Raw genomic sequence first — 25,866 nt, 5'->3', positions numbered from 1 at the left:
AGATCATGCATCGTGGCCAAAAAGCCAAAACATAACACAGAAGAAATATTGTAATAAGTTCAATAAAAACTTAAAAAATGGTCCACATAAAAAAAAAGTCTTAAAAATTATGATTTAAAAATGCCTCCATTAAAAAGTATTTATATATATATATATATATATATATATATATATATATAAAAATCCTATATATATGGGATTGCTGGAATGGGGTATGGAAATTTCAGAATGTAGCCCCAATTTATCCTACTCCCAGAGAAAGTCTCCATGTCCCTAGCATGGGATAAAGAACCAGCTCTGGCCTGGATGACAAACTGGGGTCATCCCCCCAGCCTGCAGGGGACTTAAACGAGATGCACACAAGACCCAGAAGGACATCTGCCTGTCAAGTGAGGAGCCGGGGCTCCAACTTAATTAATGCCCTTCTCCCTGCCAACATTTCTTTTGCCCTCCCATCTGTTAGAAGAAAGCCTTTTCCTCTCTGGGGATTAAGGGACCTTTTCGGTTCCAGCTTATTCAGAATAAAGTTCCTTCGAAGAAGTGCCCAATTTCTTTTTTTCCTTTGAGCCTGACACACACAGCCAGCTGTTGAATCAGGAAACTCTGCCAAGAGAGCCTGCCATGCCCAGATCTCATCTGGTATCTGCTTTAAAAAAAAATTCTTGTAGGGTTTTTCCACTTAATTATTATTATTCTTCAAAGGGAATCTGTAACCGGCAGATCCAGAGATCAAAGCCTCGAGAGAGGCCGTGTTCCTCCCTAAAGACATAAACAAGACTCTAAAGACACAGGACCAAAGACAGGATGGAGGTCAGCCTGACCGACCTCAGCGCTCCCTCTTCCCACAGCTTCTGGTGCTCATCTGCCTTCACCCAGGCTGGCTGCCTCTGGGCACCCTGACCCACCAACTGGTCCCCCTTGTGGCCAGAGGAGGAGGTTACCTGGGTTGAGGGTGGAATCTGAGGATGGAGCAGCTTGGTCTCACCCTAAAACATTCCTCAACACACTAAATCTGGTACATACCTCAAATTATACCACTGGCCAATCATCCCAGTGGACGGACCTGCTCCCTGGCCTCAATTTTCAGGGGAAAGTGCTGCTAGGTGCGCTCACAGGTTATGCCATTCTACGAGTTGGTTTCCATAGGTCAGAGCAGCCCAAGAATGTTTGGTACCTTGGGGTGGAGGGAAAGGAAGAATTAAAGGGAAAAGTAGCATGTATACATCAGTAGAGAAAGAAAGAAAAGGAAACCCAAAGTTATTATGTGCCTACTGTATACCGGTCCTTTCCATATGTAGTATTTATATTTTCATGACAACCCTAAGGTTGTTCATTATCATCTACATTTTGTAGTTGACTCACCAGTGACCATCCCATTTGAGTGGTCTAACCCAGTGGTTCTCAGACTTGAGTGTAAGAATCCCCAAGAGTGCCTGATGGGGATTCCTGGGCCCCACCCCACCCCCAGGTCCTGATTCACTTGTATTCGGCCCATGAATTTGCAAGTGTAATACACTCCCAAGTGATGCTAATGGTGTTGGTCCATGGGCCATAGCTTGAGCCTCACAGGTCTAGTCACGGCAATTTTAGCTAGCCAGTGATGGGTCTGAATGATGGGCCAGCCTGAGCCCATTTGGGCCAGTGAGACATGAAAGTAGATTTGCCAGGGGCTTCTGGAAAAGAGGCCTTGACCCTGCTGGCTACCAGCAGTCATTTTACAGGCACGTGAGGAGGATATCTAAGGATGAAGCTGATTCTGTGGACAGTTGACTCTATGGGAAGCTCAGTGAAACAACAGAACTTCAAGGCCAGCCCTGGATTCTACTCTGGAATCCCTCTTACGTAAAGTAGGAAATTTCCTTATTGCTTATGCAAAGGTGCATGGAGTTTCCTGTTGCTTTGAGCTCAGAGCATCCTAACAGATATTAGGTCATATTATTGTCATTCTCAGATGAAGAGGTAGGTTCAGTCCAAGCCCAAGGTCACTCAGCCAGGGACCCAGGTCTGTGTGATGCCAATTTGTTACTTTCTGTTGTATACGTCCTTACACTTCCTCTCCAGTACCTGATGTGACTCCATATCTGGCCCAAGTATTTGGGGCCAGACCCACTGAATCTCCCATCACCAAGAGGTTCAGGACTCCACCCACCCATCTGTCCATCCAGCTTCCCCCCAATCATCAAGTCAGCCTTCCCTTCACCTAGTGATGATCATGTGCTTGGTGCACATCAAGCTCTGTGCTCAATACTTGTGATCCTGGGTGACAAATTTCCATCTTAGCCCCGAAGGAGCGCAAATCCAGAGGAAGAGAGAGCCCCACAATATCCTCATCTCTGCTACATCTCCAAGACTTTGGCGCAGCAGCCAGTCCGCCAAGGCCAGATGCCCAGTCCTGTTGGGTTTCTAACCTGTCAGCAGATCATAAAAACCCAGTCTTCTTTTATTTAACTCAGATTTATTTATATGCCTTTGGAAAGTTGGATTTTTTTTTTTTTTGTTCGTTTGTTTAATGTCAGTAAAGCAATTCAAGATCTGCAGTAATGGGGATTATATACATATCCAGCCGTCACATTTCTCTGTTTATAGAGCATCAAAGAGCACAGCACATTATTAAACTTCTAATTAATGCTCGTAATGCTCTGGTGTCATGAGCAAAGGGCGGATAATAACCTTATTTTACCGAGGGGACCAGCGGCCACTGTAATTCATCAACTTGCCCATGGTCCTATGGCAGATCACCTGCGTTTTGCACCTTCATTAACAGCACCGCTTATTAATTATAACAGTTACAGGAACAACTAGTATTTACTGAGAAGACCCCACAAACCTGGCCCTGTCCTGAGAACTTGACACACATTAGCACTGAATCTCTGCCACCACCCTATGAGGTAGGTTCTGTGCATAAGGAACCCAGAGCTCAGAGAGGGATCGTATTTGCCAAAGACTTTGTCTGTCACGTGGAGAAGTGAGAACTTGTGTATTCTTGTCCTGAGTCTTCTACTACTTTGCTGTGTGACCTTCGGAAAATTCTCAGCCTTTCTAGATCTTGGGTTGCTCATCTGTTCGTGGAGCAGGGAGAAGGGAGAGTACAGACTTTGGAACTAAACTGCATGCTGGATCCGAACCCCACCTCGGCCCCGTGCTTGTCATGCAACTCTGGAAGCGCCCTTGACCTCTCTGTAACTCCATTTTCTACATCTGTGTAAGGGAGGTGATTAACAGTCCTGTCCCACAAATTGTGTCACAAGGGTGACATGAGTTAACGCACAAAAATGTTTGCATCCGTGCCTGGTACTTAGTAAGCACTTGATAAATGTCAGCCATTTCTTTAAAAATTTGTTTTCAGTTTGAGGATAGTTGCTTTACAATGCTGTGTTTCTGCCGTACAACAGCATAATTGGCCATAAGGAAACATATATCCCCTCCCTCGCAACCCACCCCCACCCCACCCCTCGAGGCCGTCACCGGGCACCAAGCTGAGCTCACTGTGTTACGTGGCAGCCTCCCACTGGCTGTCTGCTTGACACATGGTGATGTGTGTGTTTCCATGCTTCCCGCTCAGGCTGTCCCTGTCGGCCGTTTTAAGTTTATCTGTCATGTGGTGAAGAGATTGTGCTGGGTGGTCAATCTCTCAGCTCTGATAATCCCTGATGATCCTAAAATTAATGACCTCCCATGGGATGTGGTTTAGCCACAGGGTAATAGTATATACAGCTCTCCTTGGCCATTGTTTGGGGTCATCTAGACAAAATACTTGCCACGTGCTAACAAAAATCATGGTCAAGACCCTTTTCATTGCAAATGACAGGAAAACCCAATTCAAAGTGCCCTGAGAAAATTGCCTCGGGTAAGCAAGAGTCCGCAGGTAAATCTAGCTTCTGCTTATTATACCTGCCTCTCCTTCCTCACTCCTCTGCACCCCCGACCCCACTTCTCTGCTCCACTTGGACTGAACCGTCTTCAGTGTCAAGTTGTCGGTCACCTCAAGGTTTTTTCATGTGCTGTTACGTCTGCCTGGAACACCATTCTCCTCCTTCCCCTTTTAGAGCCTCCTAGTCTTCAAGAGCCGCTTAGACTAAGAAGCCACCTCCGTGCCCTGACTCTCCTTCTGTCCTGGATGAGTCAGACATGCCTGAAGCCCCCAGGCCCGCCCTGGCCACAGCCTGGATAGCACGGCATTAGAGTTTGCCTAGTTGTATCCCTGCCCCCATGAGACTCCGAAAGGTTCCAGTCCTGGGCTGGCACCCTCAGAGGAACTCAGAGAGTCCTACATAGTGGGGATGATTCATTGATAAGTTCAAAGACCAGAGTGCCAGGAGCAATGCCCAGAGTGTGTAAGGGAGTTAGGGAGCCCTAGACAACTGTCAGGAGACTCCAACGCTGGTGGGAACAGGTAGGTCTGCACGAGGTTAAGCAAATAGGCACCCCTGAATCTCGGCTCTGGCTAGGTTCTTACCCCAGCCCGAACACCACATCCCAGAAAAACCTGGCAGGTATGCAGCGGGGCCCCTTGGAACAAGGCGCCTCGCTGCTTCTCCCCGAAAGGCACATCCGAGGTGGTTTTATTTGTAGGTCCTGCGTGGATCTTGTGAAAACAAAAATAATCTCTCACCCATCTCTGTGGTGTTGGGTTCACTTCCCTCCATTTGCCCGGCAACCCACCCCTCCTCTGTGTAGGCCCAGGAAAGTCTGAAAATGAACATTTTACACCATCAAGGGCATCCATGCTATCGTCTTTTTAGAGAAGTGGTCTTTGTTCAGGCTTTCACATTTGAAAAGCACACGCAGGTTCAGCTTCTGATTTTCTCCACCCCAGGCTGCCAGCCACAGTCTTTGCCCTCCTTGGCTCATCCCCACCCCCCGCCCATGTTTGCTAACTCTGAGAAGGAGGATGTTTTGCTTTTTTAAACAAGCCTGAACCCCAATTAGTTCCTCAGTAACTTGATACTCATTGGTGGCAACCGTGGTTTCTCATCTAGCGTTGTTATTGATTTGGTCAGAAGTAATTAAGGAGATAATTCTTACTCAATTACATTTCCCTGAATTTCCTGAGGTTGCTAGCTCTGCTCCCTGTCTGTATTTTCTTTTCCAAATTAATTTTGTCTTGACTCCGAAATGAGAATGGATATGACAGGCTTGTTGTGTTGATTTTCATGAGAACAAAGTGGGGCTCTGTATTTTAATTCCAACTAAGGCTCCCACATTCTTTTAGATTTTTTGAAATTCTTAATTTTTTTTTTAGGCTGTGCTTCGCGGCATGTGGGATCTTAGTTCCCTGACCAGGGATTGAACCTGTGTCCCTTGGTGTTGGGAGCGCAGAGTTTTAACCACTGGACCACCAGGGAAGTCCCCTTGCGTAATTTTTTTGAGCTAATACACACAAGTCAAAAAGAAAAAATAGCACGGAAAGGCTTTTACCGAAGAGGAACCAGTCTTCCTGGCCCACATCTCACTCTTGATGCCATTCCTCAGGCAGCCTCGTCTAACACTTGTTTCCAGTGATCTGCACCTCCAAGTTATTTAAGTTTTACCTCTATTTCTTAATTGATACGTTTAAGGCTGTAATGATTTTCTATGAAAGATGAGGATCTAATTTCTTTGCACCCCTGTGCACTCACTGCCCACTTCCGAATCCCATCCCCTGGAGGACAGTGCTACTTTTATAGTTCCGGTACTGGTTGATTTTGTATCTTTTAAAAGTATGTTATCAGGTCAATGAATCTATTCCATATGATGCGATCATGATAGACACATGACTTTAGACATCTGTGCAAGCCCATGGACTACACAGCAGGAGCGAATCCTAATGTAAAGATGGGCTGTGGGTGATGATATATCACTGTAGGTTCATCACTTGTAAGGCATGCACCTCTCTGGTGGGGATGTTGTTAATGATGAAGAATGTGAACGCATGGGCCTGGTGTGGGGAGGTGGTAGTGAGAGGTGGGGGGTGGTAAGGGAGCTCTCTACATCTTTTGCTCAGTTTTGCTGTGAACTTAAAACTGTTCTTTAAAAAATTACCTCTAAAAGCAGCTGTTACGCTTGTAACATAGCTCCATTCACCCTGAAGAATGGAAGAAGAAAAGACTAACTCCTCATTGGGACTTCTCATGTCTTTTACTACTGCTCTTCCATTGTTGAGATTGGTAACACCTACATTCTCTTCAGGACTGATAATTCCCTTTTCCAGGCTTTGTCTGTGAGCTGAGTCTAAAAGTTGAAACTCAACAAATGTTACAGTTGCATTTTCACCCATTCAGCCACTCACTCAACCAAGAAACCTCTCTGTCCTTGTCATGGTGCCAGAGACCAAAGATGCCACGTGACAAGGTCACACACACAGCCTGCACAAACTACAAGGCTGGAATTTAGAGGAGGAGAGAGGAAACACACGATTTACAGTATAAGCGTAATAACCACTTAAATCAGTGGTTTTTAACTTTATGGTCAAAATACAAATATGAAACCTAACAAAGAGGTAACCTGAATATATAGCTAATATCTTAACTAGGAGCCACTTGGCTGTCTTTGTGAGCATAGGCAGAATCTCGGCCCTTCTGCACCACCCCCCTCCCACCACTGATCCTCAGGCTGAAGCCACAGCTCTAGAGCGTTCTACACACTGAGGACTGAGAGGGGGTGAGAGGTGTCGCAGCTGCAGTTCTGTTTCACGGTTGTAAAGCTCCTTCCCCACCAGGGAACCTGTGCAGCATTGGATGCACTTGTCCAGGACACACTGCTGCGAAATAGCACCCAGAGGGCAGCTGGGGACACACATCTGCTCATCGTGAGAGGTGCCAGACCCATCTTGACGATGCCTGTGGCCCAGCCCAGGGCACCTGGGGGGGGGGGGGGGTCTCTGGGGCTGTGGAGGGGAATATTTTGACTGCCCTGGACACGAGGGTCCCATCCAGGTGGTGCATGTGTGTGGTTGCTTACTGAAGTATAAAATCTGTCTGGAAGGTTACAGAACTTGATAACACTAGTCATCTCCACAGAGGGAAATGAATGTCTAGAGGACAAGGTGGAAATAATACTTTTTAACTACATACCCTCTTGTATGTTTTAAAATCATTTGAAAATATTACTTATTCAAAAAATTTTAAAAACAGATAAAAAATGAAGTGAAATGAAGTAAAACTCAAGGCTTCATTTTCAGTTCAAAGTGAGGACCCTCATCTCTAAGCTTATTTTGCTGAAGTGGCTTCTCATGGTTCCTCGGGAGCATTAAAGCTTTAGGCATCTTTCTTCCAGCTTGGGGATGTCAAGAGAACCTTCATCAGCATCAGTGCTCTACATTTCACTTCTCATGGTTCCTTCTGTTTGAGAAACCGTTCCCTCCACTTTCTGTGTTCAGTTCAGTCTGAAACGGGGTAATCATCTCCCTCCCCACCCCTAAGCTGTGTTTGGTGCCTTCATTTGTCACATTGTAGTTGAATTGCCTGTTTGATACACATCTTCCCACTAGACCATGAACTCCTTGAGGGCAGAGATGGTGTCCCATTCTGAGTTGTGTCCCCAACTGGTTTCTAACCCCAGTAGGTGTTTAAGAAATAGCTGGGCTACTCTTGCCCCTCACCCAGCCTCCTTAATGGGGTCCATGTACCTTGGGACACCCTCTGGACAGCACTATAGGATTCATACCATCGCAGCCCTGAAGTCACACACAGCCTCATCCCAAGGGGAGAGGCCCCAACCAAGCTCTTCTGCGTCTTGGCTGTTTTCTCTTTCAGCACTGGCTTGGATGCTCTGCTTCTGCTTCTTAAACGGAAGGTGAACAGATATTAACCAGTGGAAGGCTGGGTTTCCTTGACCTTCAGGGAGTTTGCCCAGATTTTGCAAAAAATGTTGATGTCATCTTCCAAGTTAAGAAAAGAACTGAAGCTATGTAAGACATAGTTCCGGTGAGGCAGAAAAGGAAAGACGACCTCAACAGAAATAGGTTACCTTTATTCAGGCAAGGAGGGGCGACAGTTGGCCTAACGACCAGGCTGAGCACCGAAAGGGATCAGGGAGGCTTCATACTTATAGGGAGGTTTGTGGAAGTGATAAGGGAAACAGGATAAGGGAAACAATCAGGCGGGATATTTTGAGTATTCTTTTGTTGAGATGACACTTGTAGTTGGGCAGGGGGTGATAAGTCTTCTGGGCGGGTGCAGGGTGTGGTAGGTTTCCAGACAGGGGATGATAAGTCCCAGATAGATGCAACCGGCCTGGAGCATCAGGATGGAACTAAAGTTATGCTTCGTTTTCTCCGGAGTTAGATGATTCAGCAAGGGGCCTTTGAGACTGTTGTTCTCTTTTCTAGGGCCAAAAGACTCCTTCCAGCTACATGGGGACTTAATCCCCTCCCCCCACCCAACCCATATGCCCACCTGGCTATTGACAACATGAGGGAGATTTTCTTGGGTCACTACTTGTTTCTTTTCTCCAAGATGAATTGGCAAGGAATTTGTTTCATTTTCTAGAAAGGGATTAAGTTGTGGTGTGATCAGCAATACAGAGAGACCCACGATCACCTAGATTGGCAGATTCTCACTCCTGTAGCCAAAATCCAGTCTTTGTACCCTTGTACTGCATTGAATCTCAGAGACAGAGTTTATGGTGAAGCAGAAAGAAGTAGCTTTATTGCTTTGCCAGGCAGAGGGGGCCACAGCAGGCTAATGCCCTTAAAACTGTGTGTCCCAACCCGGAGAGCATAGTGAGGAGTTTTATAGTAATGGTTCGAAGAGGACAGTGTGATCAGTTCGTGGACATTCTTCTGATTGTTTGGTGATGAGGCTTCTGGGAGTCAGCATCATCAACCTTTTGGTTCCAACAGGTCTAGGGTCTGCATACTTGGGGGCTGTATGCAGTTAACTTCTTCCACCTGGAGGGGGTTTCTGTATCTGTGAAACAGCTCAAAGCTGTTGTTACATGTATCCCTTGGGGGGGTGGCCAGGACCCTGCCCTAAGGCTGCACTATTGTTTCCTGATTGGTTCTCTCTCTCCTCCCTGATTAGCCGCTGTTTGAACTGGCCACTGTCACTCAGGGAAGCTCATGGAGGCAAATGAAACCTATTTCCTGTAATCAAGAAACCAGGGACACAGAAAGACTTTTGTGCCCAGGAGCCCCACAGGGTCTTGCTCGGTTTCACTCCTACCAGCTGGTATGAGGTATGGTATGGTATGAGGGTGACCTCATATAGGTTATTTAATTAATCTGGTTTCAGCTTCCTCACCCATAACATGGGGATAATAATAGTTACAGCCCTTAACTTTTGGAGTGGTTGTGAAGACTTCATGCGAAAACATATGTAAAGCGTCTGGTAAAGGAATGGCAGTCACACGTCATGACGCTGATTTTCCTTCCTGGGACCGTGGCGGGCATTGCTGATCAACCACAGAACTCCTTTCTGAAGAGATCCAACTGCAGGGAGCCACTGCTTCTCATGGGTAGATTGAAGCTAGCATTCAACTTGGAGCCCATTTGCCATCTCTAGCCTAGTATGTTTCCAGACATTTGGGAGGTGCTGAAAATTTAGGCACTGTTATCATTATTAAACAGAAGCACCTTTGGCAAGGTGGTTGTTACATCCTGGGGCCCCTTCCCTGAATCTGCTTCAGGAGGTTGAGTGGCAGACCTTCATATGCATTCCCATTGGCTACTAATGCCCAGCAGCTAGCCTGCTGGCCCCTCCTAGTTAGTCTTTCAAAAGAGCTTATGAGATTAATGTATTTAATTTTTAAAAAAAAAATTTTTTTTTTTTTACGAGGTGGATAGCACATTTGCTGCTAGCAGGCCAGCTCAGTCCCAGGGCTGATGGGGGCTCATTGACGGCGGCCTCCAATTTCCATTTCTATCAAGCAAGAGCAGGGAGGCAGAGAAAGATCAGGAGGAACCAGGACTTGGTTGCAAGCTATGGCATCTAGCGCCACCTACTGTTATATCCCTGCATTGCTACCATTGCCAACTGTGTTGAAGTTAGCCTTACTCTGCCCTTAATGAGTAAATGGGAATATTTTCACAATCTCAAATTACATTTTTTCATTTATAACTTAATTTTGTAAAAATTCCAGATCCTCATGATGTCGTGGCAATGATAGTGACCTTTCTTTGGCGTGTTTGGTTCCAAGGACCTACGTACCGAGTGTGTCTTTTAGTCCTCTCGTGTCTTTTGAATAAAGACCCGGCAGGTGCTTGCCAAGTGAGAGCCCTGGTGACTGGAGGGAGTGACTTGCCTGGGGTCACACAGCTGACGGGCGAGGACTTGAGGCTCTGAATTCACATGCTATTATTCTCCCTCTGTGTCTCCCACTCCTCCACCTCTCTGCTCCCCCCAGGGCCACCTTGGGACCACCTAGCTCAACACCTTGCCAGGCCCCTCAAAGCACAGTTTGCATTCCCGTGGTGCCCGTGCATGATGTAGATCCTGCTGGATGATTCACAGAAGAGAGGAAGGGGAAGGCTGTGTTGCACCGCGTGGAAGGAAAGCCAGGGAAGCAGTTCTTTATACTGGTGCTTTTTTCTGAATGTCAGGTGTGCCCACCGCCGCCCCACGGCTCCCTCCTCACCCTCTGTAACACATCACTCTGCTTTCACTAGCTGGAACGCTCATCCCCCCGTGTGCTGCTCCAGAATCCATCTTCACACTCATCTTCCTCCTCAAGGAGACTGGATGTATTAGTCAGAGTTCTTCAGAGAAAGAGAACTAATGGGATACATTTAGATACCTAAGTGTATCTATACAGATACGGATTTGTTGTTGTTCAGTTGCCAAGTCATGTCCGACTCTGAGACCACATGGACTGCAGCACGCCAGGCTTCCCTGTCCCTCACCATCTCCCGCTGTTTGCCCAAGTTCACGTCCACTGAAATGGTGATGCTGTCTAGCCATCTCATCCTTTGTTGCCCTCTTCTTCTGTCTTTCTACAGAGCTTTATTATAAGGAATTAGTTCATGGACTTGTGGGGGCTGATAAGTCCCAAGACCTGCATTTGGCAAACTGGAGACCCAGGAGAGCTGTTGGTGGAGTGCCAAAGGCCTAAGAACCAAAAGAGCTGGTGGTGTAAGTTCTAGATCAAAAGCTTCCAGACTCAAGACTCAGAAAAGGCCGACATTTCAGTTTGAGTCCAAAGGCAGAAAATAACTGATGTCCCAGCTGGAAGGCAGTCAGGCTAAAGGAATTTCCTCTTACTGGGGATGGTCTGCGTTTTATTCTGTGCAGTCCTTCAGATGATTAGATGAGGCTCACCCTCATTAGGGAGGGCAGCCTGCGCTCTTCTGTCAGGTTAAATCTTAAACTCATCGAACAATATCCTCACAGAAAAACCCAGAATAACGTTTGTCCAAGTGTCTGAGCAGTCCATGGCCCCGTCAAGTTGACACACAAAAGGAACCATCACACCAGGCGTCTGATCTTGGCTCTGCCAGCTGACGAGCTATGTGAGTGTGAATGATTGCGTCTCTGCCTCTGTTTCTCTCTATATACAATGGGTGGCACTTTCAGGATCCACCACAGCTTTCACGCCAAGACCAGGTCCGTCCAGCAGTCCCCAGTCAGAGTCATTTCTGCCCTACGCTTGGATTCCTGCCGTGGGCCAGCTTTGCTCTGGAGCTCACGCTGCACAGGCTGAGACTTCAGCAGGTCCCCATCGTGGTCTGAGACTCTGTCTGCCCAGTCCTGCTCACTCCTTTTCTCTTTCTCACCCTCAGTAAGACTCTTGTGCTCCTGTCTCAGTGCCCACTTCCCACAGGGCCCAGCTGATGTAGATGTTAATATTTTTAAGGAGTTCAGGTCATTTACTCTGCAGAATGACCATACAGGTCACTATAGTTAATAATACTGTATTACATATTTGAAAGTTGTGAAGGGAGTCCGTCTAAAAAGTCCTCATCACAAAAAAAATTTCTGTAACCATGTAAGGTGACATATGTCAACTAGGTTTATTGTGGAGGATTTATCTTGTGGTGGATTTTTTGTGGTGTACAACACAAATATCAAATCATTATGTTGTATACCTGAAACAATGTTCTATGTCAATGATGCCTCAAAAATAACAAATGCTGTCTAAAGGAGGCACCCTGCCTTGAGTGAAGAGAGTCTCTAAAGAACTCAAGAGCTCATTTCATATTTCAGTTGCAAGGTCTGCATCTGGATGAGGTCACTAGTTCAGGGTTATCCATACATTGTAAATGGGTGCCTGCCTTATACCCTTATGGCAAAGAAGTTTACTCTCCCCAAGCAAAGCAAGCATCTGTCACCATCATAAAACCACCAGAAGCTTAAATATCCGTGTGCAGACTGAGTTCCCTGGACTCGTGTACACTCTTCCCTTGGACCCTGCCCCCTCTCTGCTTGCTTTGTTCTGGGGACCTTGTCCATAATGAGTCTGCAATTTGCTAGATGTCTTGCCTGTTCCTCAGTGCTTTTTTTCCACCGTCTCCCTTCCCCTGCCCCCCTCACACTTGACAGAGCATCCCCAGCTGTTCCCCTGACGTCTGTATCAACCCAAGTACATTTAGCAGGAATTCATTTCCATCTTAATCTGATTCGAGGAAGTGGATCATATTTTAAGAACTAACGAAGATGGGTTTAGAACATTCTTTCACAAAAGACAAGAGAACAACAGACATTTGAAAGATTGCCTCTCTGGCCTTGACCTTCAACCAATCATTCTGATCTTCTGCTGTATAAAAATTCTTATGACAAAATCTAACAAAATTCAGTGGGCCAGCTTTGGAGGCAGCATTCATAAATTAATAGCTGTCACTGCTATCCCTTGTCTAGTCCCTGCCATGCAAAATTGGAAGCAGGGTAAAGTAGTGGTTAAGAACACATGCTTTTCAACAACAAACAGCAACAACAAAACCCGATTAAAAACTAGACAGAGGATCTGAGCAGACATTTTTTAAGGAAGATGTATCCCGATGGTCAACAGATACATGAAGAGACATTCGGCATCTCTATAATCATCAGGGAAATGCAAATCAAAACCACAATGAGGTATCACTTCACACCTGTTAGACTGGTTACTATCTAAAAGACAAGAATTGGAGAATGTGGGGGAAAAAGAAACCTTGTATACTGTTGATCGGACTGTATTTCCAGCCACTCTGGAAAATAGTATGGAGAGTCCTCAAAAAATTAAGAAAAGAACTGCCATATGAGACTTAAACATTCCACTTCAATAGCCAAGATATGAAAACAATCTAAGTGGCCATCAATGGGTGAATAAATAAAGAAGATGTGGTGTGTGTGTGTGTGTAATACTTCTCAGCCATAAAATGAATGAAATCCAGCCATTTGTCACAACATGGATGGGCCTTAAAGGTACTATGCTAAGTGAAATAAGTCAGACAGAGAAAGACAAATACTGTATGATTTCACTCATATGTAGACTCAAAAATCAATAAATGAAACAAAAACAAATATATAGATACAGAGAGCAGATTAGTGGTTACCAGAAAGGAAGGCGGTAGGGGAGGTGAGTGACACAGGTGATAGAGGTCACCTGTTTGGTGATGGATGGTATCACCATCCATTTGGTGTGGTGGTATCACTTTGTGGTGTGTACAGATGTCAAATTGTAATGCTGTACACCTGAAATTTATATACTAAAAGAGAGAGACAACAACAGAAACCTGAAACAAGACATGTGCTTTGATGTCACTTAACTGATTTCAGTGCCTGACTTTGCCATTTAATAGTATGTTGTTTTCTCCTTTTGAAGCCTCAATTTGCTCCTCTGTAAAATGGGGAGAATAGTAATGAGGCAAGGACTAAGTGGAATCATGTATTTCAAAGAACACACTGATGTATGTCTATGTAGGCTCGTGTATGGCATGTAGGTGAATGATGATGTCATTGGTAGACAGCATTAGGTCCTCTTCACAGAAGAGGTGTGTGACTTGCCCAGTTACCCAACACTGAAGTGACAGAATCAGGACCCCAACCTGGGCCTTTTGGACAACAAAGGTCTTTCCATGCATTCCTACCACCTCTACTTGTCAGCTATCAAGTTAAGCCAAATCATTTCCAAATGCTACTGTTTAAAACAATCCCAGCACATGAGTATTAAATGTATTTAAGTGTGTGTGCATGCCCTAAGTCACTTTAGCCATGTCCAACTCTGCAACCCTATGAACCGTAGCCCACCAGGCTTCTCTGTCCATGGGACTCTCCAAGCAAGAATACTAGAATGGGTTGCCATTTCCTCCTCCAGGGTAACTTTCTAACCCAGGGATCAAACCCCTGTCTCCTGCATCTCCTGCATTGCAGGCAGATTCTTTACCACTGAGCCACAGGGTAATAAGCCCCTAAATGTGAATGTACCTGCCCCCAAACCATCCCTACCTCAGGCTCCACTATGGGTCTATACAAATGTACCATCTTTCAGCCTGATACATTGCAGGATGTCATGTATTTCTCACAGTCCTGCCCTCAAAGACCCATATATAGATGAGAGGTAGGACACGTGATATAGAAGGGGATAGGGCAGAGATTCGTCTTGGTTTTCCTGGCAACAGAGAATGGAGGTACCACCTACACTCTGCAAAGCAATGGAAGAACTGAAGGATCTTAAGTCCAATGGCACACCCAAGGGAAGCAAAGACAAAATCAAGTCTCCCAGGATAGCTTTTCTGAAATTCAGCTAGGGACTTTCTGTGACTGCAGAAAGTGAAACAAAGGACATCCAAGGACATGGTGATAGGATTATACTTGGCTTTTATTTTCTCCTTTTTTTTTTTTTTTAAATTTTTATTAGTTGGAGGCTAATTACTTTACATCATTACAGTAGTTTTTGTTATACATTGATATGAATTAGCCATAATCTTTCCCTGGTACCTGTTAGTTCATTTTTTAACCAGATGATAGTCTAAAACGTAGAGTTGTATTACAAACGTGTTACCTCAGTAAGGAGACACCTTAATCAGCGTCTGTAGGGAGGAAATACTTAGCATTAGCTTGTTTTTCGGCAGGAAGGACCTAAAGTGTGTGATACACAAAACACAGGAGTTTTGACACAAGCAGAGCTGGTCTCCGAGATCTGGAATATACAGTACTTCCTGGGGAAAGAAACTGGGAAAAGTTGGAGAGTTTTGCATTTTCTTGAAAGGTGGGTTTTGATAATGATCTTGAGAGAGCAAGAATGATCCTAATTTTGGATATGCATCTTAGCCACAAGAAATTCTGGGGGTGTCAGGCTTAGAATCAAAAGATAAGGGATGTACAAAGTTATCATCTGCAAAGGGCTCCTCGATTAAAGGGGAAACCAGACTTATAGTCCAAAAATAACTGATCAGCACCTGGAGCCAAGGCATTTGTATGGTAGGGGCTGGGAGGAGTCATTTTCATTTCCTACTCCCCGTAGAAGACTGATCCTTGCAGACTACATTTCCCAGGCACCCTTACCAGCTGGCTTCCCTGTAGGTTTGGCCAGTAGGAGGTGGGGCAGGAAAGTGGAGGGAGGGAGAAAGAGAGGGAGAGAGAGAAGGAGGAAGGCTACTATATTTCTCCCCATCTCCCATTCAGTTTCTGGTGGCACCTTCAGCTGAAAATACACATCTTCCACAAGTCCAGCTTCTGCCAAGTGGCCCAATTCTAGAGCTTCTGAAGGCTACCTTTTCCCTTAGTCCTAGCACCAGAAGTGGTAGAACTTTCATTTTGCTCATCTCTAGCATGACTTATCTTCCCTAATTTGGCTTTTCAGCGCTTCTGACACCTTTGTAACTGCTCCCCTATGTTACAGTCCCTCTCTTGAACTATCTAGCATGATTTCCTGCCTGTACCCCTGCCTGATACTGTGTGTTAAAATATACTTTAATTTAATTTAATTTTTTTTACTAGAGTATAGTTTATTTACATAGGGCTTCCCTGGTGGCTCAGCAGTGAACAGTCTGCAGGGTAGGAGATACAGGAGACACAGGTTTGATCCCTGGGTCAGGAAGATGCCATGGAGGAAGAAACGGCCGCTCCACTATTCTTGCCAGGAAGATCCCATGGACAGAGGAGCCTGGTGGGCTACAGTGCACGGGGTCTCAGAGTCAGACACAACTTAGAAAACGAACGTGCTGAACACAGTTCGTTTGCCGTGTTGTGTTAGTTTCTGCTCTATACACACACACACACACACACACACACACACACACTCTGTTTTTTTAGCTTCCTCTCCATAGTGTCCACTACAGAGCATGGAGTAGAGTTCCCTGTGCTGCATGATAAGCCCTTTTATCTGTTTTCTATGTAGTAGTGTGTATATGTTTATCCCCCCCAGTCTTCTAGTTTATACCCCCCACCAGTAATCATAAGTTTGTTTTCTGTTAATACATCTGTAAGTCTATTTCTCTTTTATAGATAAGTTCATTTGTGCCCAAAATAGACTTTTAAATTGCATCATTCCAGGCTCTTAGATCACTTGTTTAAAACAACATTAAAAACTTACATTTTGCTTATTTTGATAGTCAGTCAGAATTGCGTTACAAATAAGAACAATGCTATTATTTTATTATTAGATAGTTGACATAGCTATTTTAGAATCAGGAAAAAAATGTAGCCAAAATAAAAATTATTATTTATCTACAATTCAAGCAGTCTAAGATAGCATCCCTTTTAACAATAGGTTATATTTACTTCCATGGGCTTCACTGGTGGCTCAGATGGTGAAGAGTCCTTCTGCCAATGCAGGAGATCCGGGTTCCATCCCTGGGCCTGGGTCGGAAGATCCCCTGGAGAAAGGCATGGCAACCCACTCCAGTATTCTTACCTGGAGAATTCCCATGGACAGAGGAGCCTGGCAGGCTACAGCCCATGGGGTCACAAAGAGTCAGACATGACTGAGCGACTAATACTTACTACCTGCTTATACCTTGCCATGTATCAATATTTTAAATCATAGTTTATATCAGTTTGTAGATTTTTTCAGGAATTTCTATAGATTTTTATGAATGTAAACTTTAAAATTCTCCATGATCTAAGCTCTTAAGCTCTTTGTATTTGTAACATTCATTTTATCCTTGAAATTATACTCCCTTCCACATCAGTTGAGTACGCATCTCAGCAACATTAAATAGTAGTACCAAATTCAGATCATCATATACCATTGTCTGGCTCGACCACAATTTATTCGCCCAGTGCCTGTTGCTGGACGTTTAAACGTTTTTCACTATTACTCACAGTGCTGTGGTAGACATCCTCATGGATAAATCTTTTTTTATCCTTGCTGCATAATTTTCTTGGATAGAAGCAGATTTTCTGGAGCAAAAGAGTGTGTAGTTTTAAGACTTGTCATTACCTATGGTGAAATTGCCCTCTAGAAGGGTTGTAGAGATGGCAGTTCTTAGTTGCTTTGTGAACTCCTCATTGTGCTCACATCAAAGTATGTTTATAAATATCCTGACTGCCAGCACTCCCTCATTCAATGTCGGTTATTACCAGTGGCTTATTTCACTTGTAATTAAACAATTGTCACAATAAAAATGGTCTCCTAAGAATCCTCTGAAATACTGCAATAATTTCAGCACTTGTGGAGCAAATCTTCTCCTGCTAAAGCCTTGTGTCAAGCCAAGGACATAGTTTGGCTTTGCGGCTGTAAATTGTTCAGCACCAATCCCAGTCTATATAAACTCAGTCTTTTGCAGTAGTGTGAATTCCTGGTGCACAGGCGACTGTCATTAGGTGAGATTTCAGGGAAAATACTTGAAATCTGGACAGTTATCATAGTTCTTTCATGAAGGGGTGAAACATGGGATGTTTAGGAGAGTAAAGGGTACACAACTGACACCAGGAAGCATTTCAGTCATAGATTTTCAAATTATGGCAAGGGAATCTGAATGTGTTCATTTTGTCTTTGTTCATAAATGTGTTCTAATCATAACATCTGTGATGAAAGTTGCTTTGGTTCTGAAAGAAGGAATTAACTGGGTGCTCATAAAAGGAGGGGGGATTAGAAAAAGGCAACCCTGATTTCAAATGTTTGATCTCAAAATAGGGCAGTCTCATTGCTTTCACTGAAAAATGCACCAGAACAGAGATCATCTGATCTTAATTTTCTAGAGGAAAAAGAGAACTGGTTGAAATAATTATTGATCTGTTGCTGCCCTGACACATCTAAGGGAGGAAGCTGTTTCAGAAATACTGTGGTTGTGAGGGAAAGAAAAGCCAAGTCAAACCAGTTGAAATAATAAAGGAAATGTTTGTGAAAAGTTCAGGTTCTAATGAAGGTTGATCAATTCAGCAAGGTACCATGGAACAGGTTTTTATTTGACTCTTCTCTCTGGTCTTCCCCACATCTTATTCAGCTGGAGGGTGGCTCCCTCATGGGCACAAAATGGCTGCCAACACCCCCACAGGTATCTGCTTCTCTGTCCATAGTCTCTGAGGAAATAGAACTTCTCTGCCTGTGGTTCCTTAGACTTAGGAATCATGTTTCTTAGAACCGTGTAACTCATTGTCCAAACTGGGTCACATGACCATCCCTCCGCCAGCCCACTGAGAGGTGGGCTCTGTGCTGTCTGGCTCCAGCCACTTAGGACCACCCCTGTTGCTGATACCATGAGTTTTTTCCAAGGCTCCAGTGCTGCATGGGAGAGGGGCAGGCAAACACATATCAAGAGGAGAGAAGGGATACCAGGAGTGCAAGAAAAGCCAACGTCCATTATTTAGAAGTTTTAAGAAGAACTCCTGGAATTCTTACAGGCCTCCTTGGAAGTCTCCCTCTCCACCCACTTCACCATCCCTCAAGATGAAAACTGATAGATTTGCCATCAATTTTCAGCCAAGGGATAGAAACACCCTGGTATATTGGCATAAGCTTGATATATTACCTATAAGTTATTGCTAATGATAGCAAGAAAGATAAAGTTTATAAATGACTTCATTGTTTCATGTCTAGCAGAACTTATTCAAGGCTGTCTCAGATACTTTTTTGTATCCTCTATGCTTTATTTGGGCTTCCCAGGTGGTGCCAGTGGTAAAGAATCTTCCTGCCAATGCAGGAGACACAAGAGACATGGGTTCAGTCCCTTCTTACAATATGTTATATTTACTTCCATGGGCTTCCCTGGTGGCTCAGATGGTGAAGTCATTCTGCCAATGCAAGAGACCCAGGTTCCACCCCTGGGTCAGAAGATCCCCTGGAGAAGGACATGGCTACCCACTCCAGTATTCTTGCCTGGGAAATTGCACAAACAGAGGAGTCTGGCGGGCTGCAGTCCATGGGGCCGCAAAGAGTCAGACACTGCTGAGCACGCATGCATGCATGCATGCTTTATTTAGTGAACCAGAAGGAGTACCCTGGGGACTTGCAGTAGACTCTCCACCTCTAATCTGAGCTGCCTGGCACAGGACACATACTCGGTAGCCCAGGAGAAAAGTGGTTCAGAATCAGGCAAGCCTGTGACAGTCCCTTCCCTCTACTCCAGACCCCACTCTGCATCTCCTCCACCCCACCAGAAATGTCATTCAATTTTTAAAAAATATTTTACTGGAGTGTAATGTCTCACCATGCTGCTTTAGTTTCTGCTCTACAGCAAAGTGAATCGGTTACACAGTATACCTATATATCTACTCTTTTCTAGCTTCCTTTTCCATACAGGTCATAACAGGGTATTGAGTAGAGTTTCCTGTACTACACAGGAGGTCCTTATTAGTTATCTATTTTATACATAGCTGTGTGTATATGGCAATCCTAACCTCCAAATCTAACCTCCAATCCTAACCTCCCCCATCCTATGATAACCATAAATTCGTTTGCTAAATCTGTGATGCTGTTTCTGTTTTGTGAATAACTTCATTTGTACCATTTTTTTAGATTCCACATGTAATCAATAGCATACGATATCTGTCTTTCTCTGACCTACTCCTCTCAGTAGACAATCTCTGGGTCCATCCACATTCATTCAGTTTTGATATGGCTCCATTCCCTTCCTTCTTCATTCCACTCAAGGGGCCCAGAGCAGCAGGCACCACAGCCCAATTTTATTTTTGGAGAAAGTGGGTGATGATGGCTGCTGAAAAGTGCCAGGCCTCCTCCCACATGTGCACATTACTATGATTTCTGTGAACAGCTGACCCGTCCTCACTGTGCCTTCAGAAACCACTCTCAATACAGTTCCACCCATCCACTGTGGTCAAATTTCACTTGCTGTTTATTTTTTCTTTAAATCTTTTCTCTTCGTTTATTATATAACTGATTAACATTTACTGCAGAGCAATGGGAAAATCACATAAGCTAAGAGAACGTAATAAAATCTGCCATAATCCCACCCCAGAGAGAATTACCACATGACAAGGGAGTTTTTTTTTTAATATCTTTTGATATGTGTACATCCAAACAGATCATTTTTCCAAAAACAAAGAATCATGCATTACCTATTACTTTGTAATGAGTCTTTCTCAGAGAACTCCTCAGAGCATCTCTACACTTTACATTGTTATACTGTCATTACATTTAATTGCTGCATAGCATTCTGTCCTTACGAGGCACCATGATTGCTGAACCTGTCTTCTATTGTGAACTTGTGATTTCAATGAGTTTGCTGTCACAGGCAGCATCCTAGCAGTTTTGTGGATGAACCTCTGTGCCCATGCAAGGATAGTCCCACAGGATGCCTGACAGCAGAAGAATCATTAGACCCAAGGGCATGCCCACTTCTACAGCATTTAGTATGCACTGATGAATTGCCCTTCAGAAAAGACAGTACAATGTATTCTCCCACCAGTTTCATCTGAAAGCATCCATTTTCTCATAATTTCTTGGCATTTCCTTTAATTAAAAAAAACCTAATATTACAGGAATTGACTTTAAGACAAGATAATCAAGTTAATAGTCTTGTTATTGTTCACCAAATTGGTGGCTGAGAAAAGTGATTTTTATATTAAAATATAGTTAATTGAACTCTCTTCTTTATATTGACCCAGTATCCACCTCTGAGTAATAAATTTGTCTTGTGAGGTTTCCCCAGTGGCTAAGAAAGGCAAATGAATAGCAAAAAGGGAAAGAAAATCCCATAAACAATTACTTGGATAAATCACTCATAAAATCCTGCTAGGGGAGCAGTGGGAAGGGTACATTTGCATCTTTATATTGACAAAATTCAGCTGTCTAAATCCACTACCTGTGCCACCTACAACAATGATTATCAATATTTAACTTTTTGTTTGAGTATAATGCTTGTAATAGAAGCTTCTGTTTTTCCAAAGTTTGCCGTGAGTCAGAAATTTAGCAACTAATTTGATCATCACAACAAGGTAAGAAATAGCCCCCCATTCTGCTGAAGAAACTAGGACTCAGAGAGAATGAGTAATTTTTCCAAGGTCACACAGGTAGTCACCAGACAGAACGAGGTTCAGAGCTCAGATTCGTCCATCTCCAAAGCTCTTGCTGTTTCCAGCATGCCCCAGGGCCTCTCTTTGGTGGAGACAAGGATGCTGTGACCCCCAGGGTCCCCTCCAGCCTGATCAGACGTCTCACATGAACACATGAGCCTCCTGCAGCCCAGCTCACTGCTAACAGTTGTACTAAAGCTTTTCCTCTCATTTCTTGACTTCCCTCAGGTCCCAGAAAAGCCAATGAGAAGCATCAGGTATATGGAGAAGGAAATAATAAACCTCAAGAAAGACCTTAAACGAAGCCGGTGAGTGAGCCCCTCACTGAACGACCCGCAGACAAGCTGATAGGGTCGAGCTGGTGGGCTACGGGGGGATGCATGGGGTCTTTACCCAGTCTCAGTGCCCCTCAGCCTGAGCCATAAGTTGGCAGGAGGGCAGCCCTGTGAGGACTTGGGACAGACCCATTTCTTGGCTGGACTTTGCAGGGAGTACCAGAGTGACCTGCACCAGAGTGACCTTCCCATTCTTGCTCAGGCCAGTCCTGAGCCTAGAATTCCCTCTGCTTTCCTTCCAGGGACTGAATCCAACTCAAAAGAGTCTTCATGTGCTGGAGCACATGAAAATTCTTCCCTTTTTATGGCACACCCACAGCATGGTAGCCAAGAGTCAGACAGACTTGGTCTCAAATATGGGCCCAGCTACCTGCCAGATGGTGACCCTGGAGGAGCTTCTTAACCTCCCTGAGTCTGTTTCCTTAACTGTAGAGTGAATATAATAATATGGGTTTGTTAGAAAGACACGGTGAAATAATACATTAAAATGCCAGAGCCTTGTATACAGTGTCACTCATAGCTTTGTCCACCCCACCATTTCCTTCCTGCAAGGTAGCAAGAGCAGAGATCTGGGACCATATTTTATTCATTGCTGCGGGGTGAGGTGGAATTTCCTGGGACCTGTAACATTCCAACATGGGGTTGTACATGGGGCTTTTGGCAGAGCAACTCAGGGCAGGGTAAGAAATGGAGGTTCTTTTAACAGAAAACACACAAGAGACATGCTAAGCGGGGGGTGCTACAGGCAGCGTGGGGATTGGCGGGCTGCTTTTCTTACGCGTCTCCCACTCTGAGCCAGACCCTGGTCAGAATCACAGGGACATGTTTCCGTCCTCACTGCTGTGGTCAGGAAGTCCTTCCTTTGCTGCCCACCTGTGTAACAGCACAGCTTTGACTGAATGGGATGACTCAGCCCAAGAAGAGGCAGAGAGGTATGGGCTTTAGAAACTGGGGAGAAGGAAGGGATGAAGGGGGGATGAAGGGAGGCATCAAGATAGGGCCCCAGAGAACAATCCCCCACCAACCACCAGAGGGGTGGCTGTATCAGCTCTGAGAGGGTCTCTGGACACCCACTGTCCAGCAGAAATATAATATGATCTGTTCATGTAAATTAAAAATTTTCAGTAGCCCACATTGAAAAAAAATTTTAAAGTGGGGGAAAGAACAAGTGAAAGTCATTCTAGTAATATATTTAGCCAAATATATCCAAAATATTATCATTCAGCATGTAATCAATATAAAAAGGTATTTTTTAATTCAAATAGCATTTTTTAAATTAATTTATTTATTTTACTTTACAATGTTGTATTGGTTTTGTATTTTTTAAAAGGTATTAATGAGAAATTTATATTATCTTTTGAACATGTGATGAAAACAGGTGAATGATGAAAATCCACAGTGTATAGTTACACTTAGAACATATATTAATTTAGACCAACCACATTTCAAGTGATCAGTAGTTATTACAGACTGAATTGTGTCCACTCAAAATCTGTGTGTTGAAACCCCAACCCTCTACATAATTGCATTTGGAGAGAGGGCCATTGAAAAGGTCAGTTCAGTCTTTCAGTCATGTCTGACTCTTTGTGACCCCATGGACTGCAGCATGCAAGGCTTCCCTGTCCATCACCAATTACCAGAGCTTGCTCAAACTCATGTCCATCGAGTCAGTGACACTATCCAACCCTCTCATCCTCTGTCGTCCCCTTCTCTCTGCCTTCAGTCTTTCCCAGCATCAGAGTCTTTTCCAGTGAGTCAGTTCTCCGCATCAGGTGGCCAAAGTATTGGCGTTTCAGCTTCAGCATCAGTCCTTCCAATGAATATTCAGTACTGATTTCCATTAGGATTGACTGGGGACTCTCAAGAGTCTTCTCCAACACCACAGTTCAAAAGTATCAATTCTTCAGTGCTCAGCTTTCTTTATAGTCTAGCTCTCACATCCTCTCACATACATGACTACTGGAAAAACCATAGCTTTGACTAGACAGACCTTTGTTAGCAAAGTAATGTCTCTGCTTTTTAATATGCTGTCTAGGTTGGTCATAGCTTTTCTTCTAGGGGCCAAGCGTCTTTTAATTTCATGGCTGCACTCACCATCGGAAGTGATTTTGGAGCCCCCAAAAATAAAATCTGTCACTGTTTCCACTGTTTCCCCATCTATTTGCTGTGAAGTGATGGGACTGAATGCCATGATCTTAGTTTCTGAATGTTGAGTTTTAAACCAACTTTTTCACTCTCCTCTTTCACTTTCATCAAGAGGCTCTTTAGTTCTTCGCTTTATGCCATAAGGGTGGTGTCATCTGCATATCTGAGGTTATTGATATTTCTGCTGACAATCTTGATTCCAGCTTTTGCTTCATCCAGCCTGGCATTTCACATGATGTACTCTGCATATAAGTTAAATAAGCAGGGTGACAATATACAGTCTTGACATACTCCTTTCCCTATTTGGAACCAGTCTGTTGTTCTATATCCAGTTCTAATCGTTGCTTCTTGACCTACATACAGGTTTCTCAGGAGACAGGTAAAGTTGTCTGGTATTCCCATCTCTTAAAGAATTTTCCACAGTTTGTTGTGATCCACACAGTCAAAGGCTTTGGTGTAGTCAATAAAGCATAAGTAGATGTTTTTCTGGAACTCTCTTGCTTTTTTGATGATCCAGTGGATGTTGGCAATTTGATCTTAAACAAAGCCGGTGAGCGAGCCCTACACCAAATGACCTGCAGACAAGCTGATAGGGACGATCTGATGTGCTACAGGGTGATGCGTGTGGGTCTTTGCCCAGTCTCAGTGCCCCTCAGCCTTAACCATAAGCTAGAGATTGGCAGGAGGGTAGCCCTGTGAGGACTGGGGACAGACCCGTTTCTTAGCTGGACTTTGCAGGGAGTACCTGTGTCAGAATGACACCCCTGCCCCCACCCCCCCACAATTCTTGCTCAGGCCAATTCCTTTGCCTTTTCTAAATCCAGCTTGAACATTTGGAAGTTCACAGTTCACATACTGTTGAAGCCTGGATTGGAGGATTTTGAGCATACTTTGGTAGCATGTGAGATGAGTGCAATTGTGCTGTAGTTTGAACATTCTTTGGCATTGCCTTTCTTTGGGATTGAATTGAAAACTGACCTTTTCCAGTCCTGTGGCCATTGCTGAGTTTTCCAAAGTTGCTGGCATATTGAGTGCAGCACTTTAACAGCATTGTCTTTTATGATTTGAAATAGCTCAACTGGAATTACATCACCTCCACTAGCTTTGTTCGTAGTGATGCTTCCTAAGGCTCACTTGACTTTGCATCCCAGAATGTCTGGCTCTAGGTGAGTGATCACACCATCGTGGTTATCTGGGTCTTGAAGCTCTTTTTTGTATGGTTCTTCTGTGTATTCTTGTCACTTCTTCTTAATATCTTCTGCTTCTATTAGGTCCATACCACTTCTGTCCTCTATTGTACCCATCTTAGCATGAAATATTCCCTTGGTATCTCTAACTTTCTTAAAGAGATCTCTAGTCTTTCCCATTCTAGTGAAAATGTAATTAAGGTTAAGTGAGGTCAGATAAGTGGGGCCCTAGTCCAATAGGATTGGTGTCCTCATAAGAGGAGGAGAGGATGCCAAGAACATGCACACATAGAGAAAAGGCTAGGTAAGGGCTTAGCTAGTAGATGTCTTCTGAACTGTAGGATATGCACCTTGATCATTGGCTTCTGGCTGCCAGAACTAAGAGAAAATAAACATCTGTTGTTCAGACCTTGTGTTATGTTCTGACAGCCCCATCAGACTCATGTAATCGTCACTGTTGCAATTACCCTGCAGAGAATGTCCCAACGCAAGGGTGATGATGGTGCAGTCTCAGAGTTTCAAGCAGAGCCAAGCTCAGAGATGGCCTGTGTACTTGGCCCTCAGAATCAAGGGATGAGATCCACAGGGACCCCTCTGTTAGTTGCAGACTCATTGCCCTGTACAGTGTGGGAACCCAGGTTAGAGGGCTTTGACTTCCCCCGTGGCTCAGTGGTAAAAAATCTGCCTGCCCTGCAGGAGATATGGGAGATGAGGGTTTAATCCCTGGGTCAGGAAGATCCCCTGGAGGAGGAAATGGCAACCCATTCCAATATTCTTTCTGGGACAAATCCCATGGGCTGCCATCCAGAGGGTCACAGAGAGTCAGACACATCTGAGTGAATGAGCATAGAAGGCTTTAGAGGTTGATGCTTTGGAAACCCAGGAGACCCA

General features: G+C 44.4%; 1 protein-coding gene across 4 annotated transcripts in view; it reads left to right on the top strand.

Annotated features, from left to right (window-relative positions):
• CCDC60 (coiled-coil domain containing 60) overlaps positions 1–25,866 on the top strand; it is a 165,704-nt gene that overhangs the window by 55,173 nt on the left and 84,665 nt on the right. For 3 of the 4 annotated variants that reach the window (XM_070475268.1, XM_070475266.1, XM_070475264.1), the window contains exon 2: positions 21,537–21,616. In XM_070475268.1, the coding sequence (XP_070331369.1) occupies positions 21,537–21,616 (80 nt within the window). Of the gene's footprint in view, positions 1–9,002; positions 9,157–21,536; positions 21,617–25,866 lie in introns of all 4 variants that reach the window. The other variant, XM_070475265.1, reaches the window with a different exon arrangement.

This window comes from Odocoileus virginianus, chromosome 12 (genome assembly GCF_023699985.2).
Source record: "Odocoileus virginianus isolate 20LAN1187 ecotype Illinois chromosome 12, Ovbor_1.2, whole genome shotgun sequence".
Taxonomy (NCBI): domain Eukaryota; kingdom Metazoa; phylum Chordata; class Mammalia; order Artiodactyla; family Cervidae; genus Odocoileus; species Odocoileus virginianus.
Note: the sequence above shows the minus strand (reverse complement) of the source record. Positions and strands in the feature narration are given on the sequence as shown.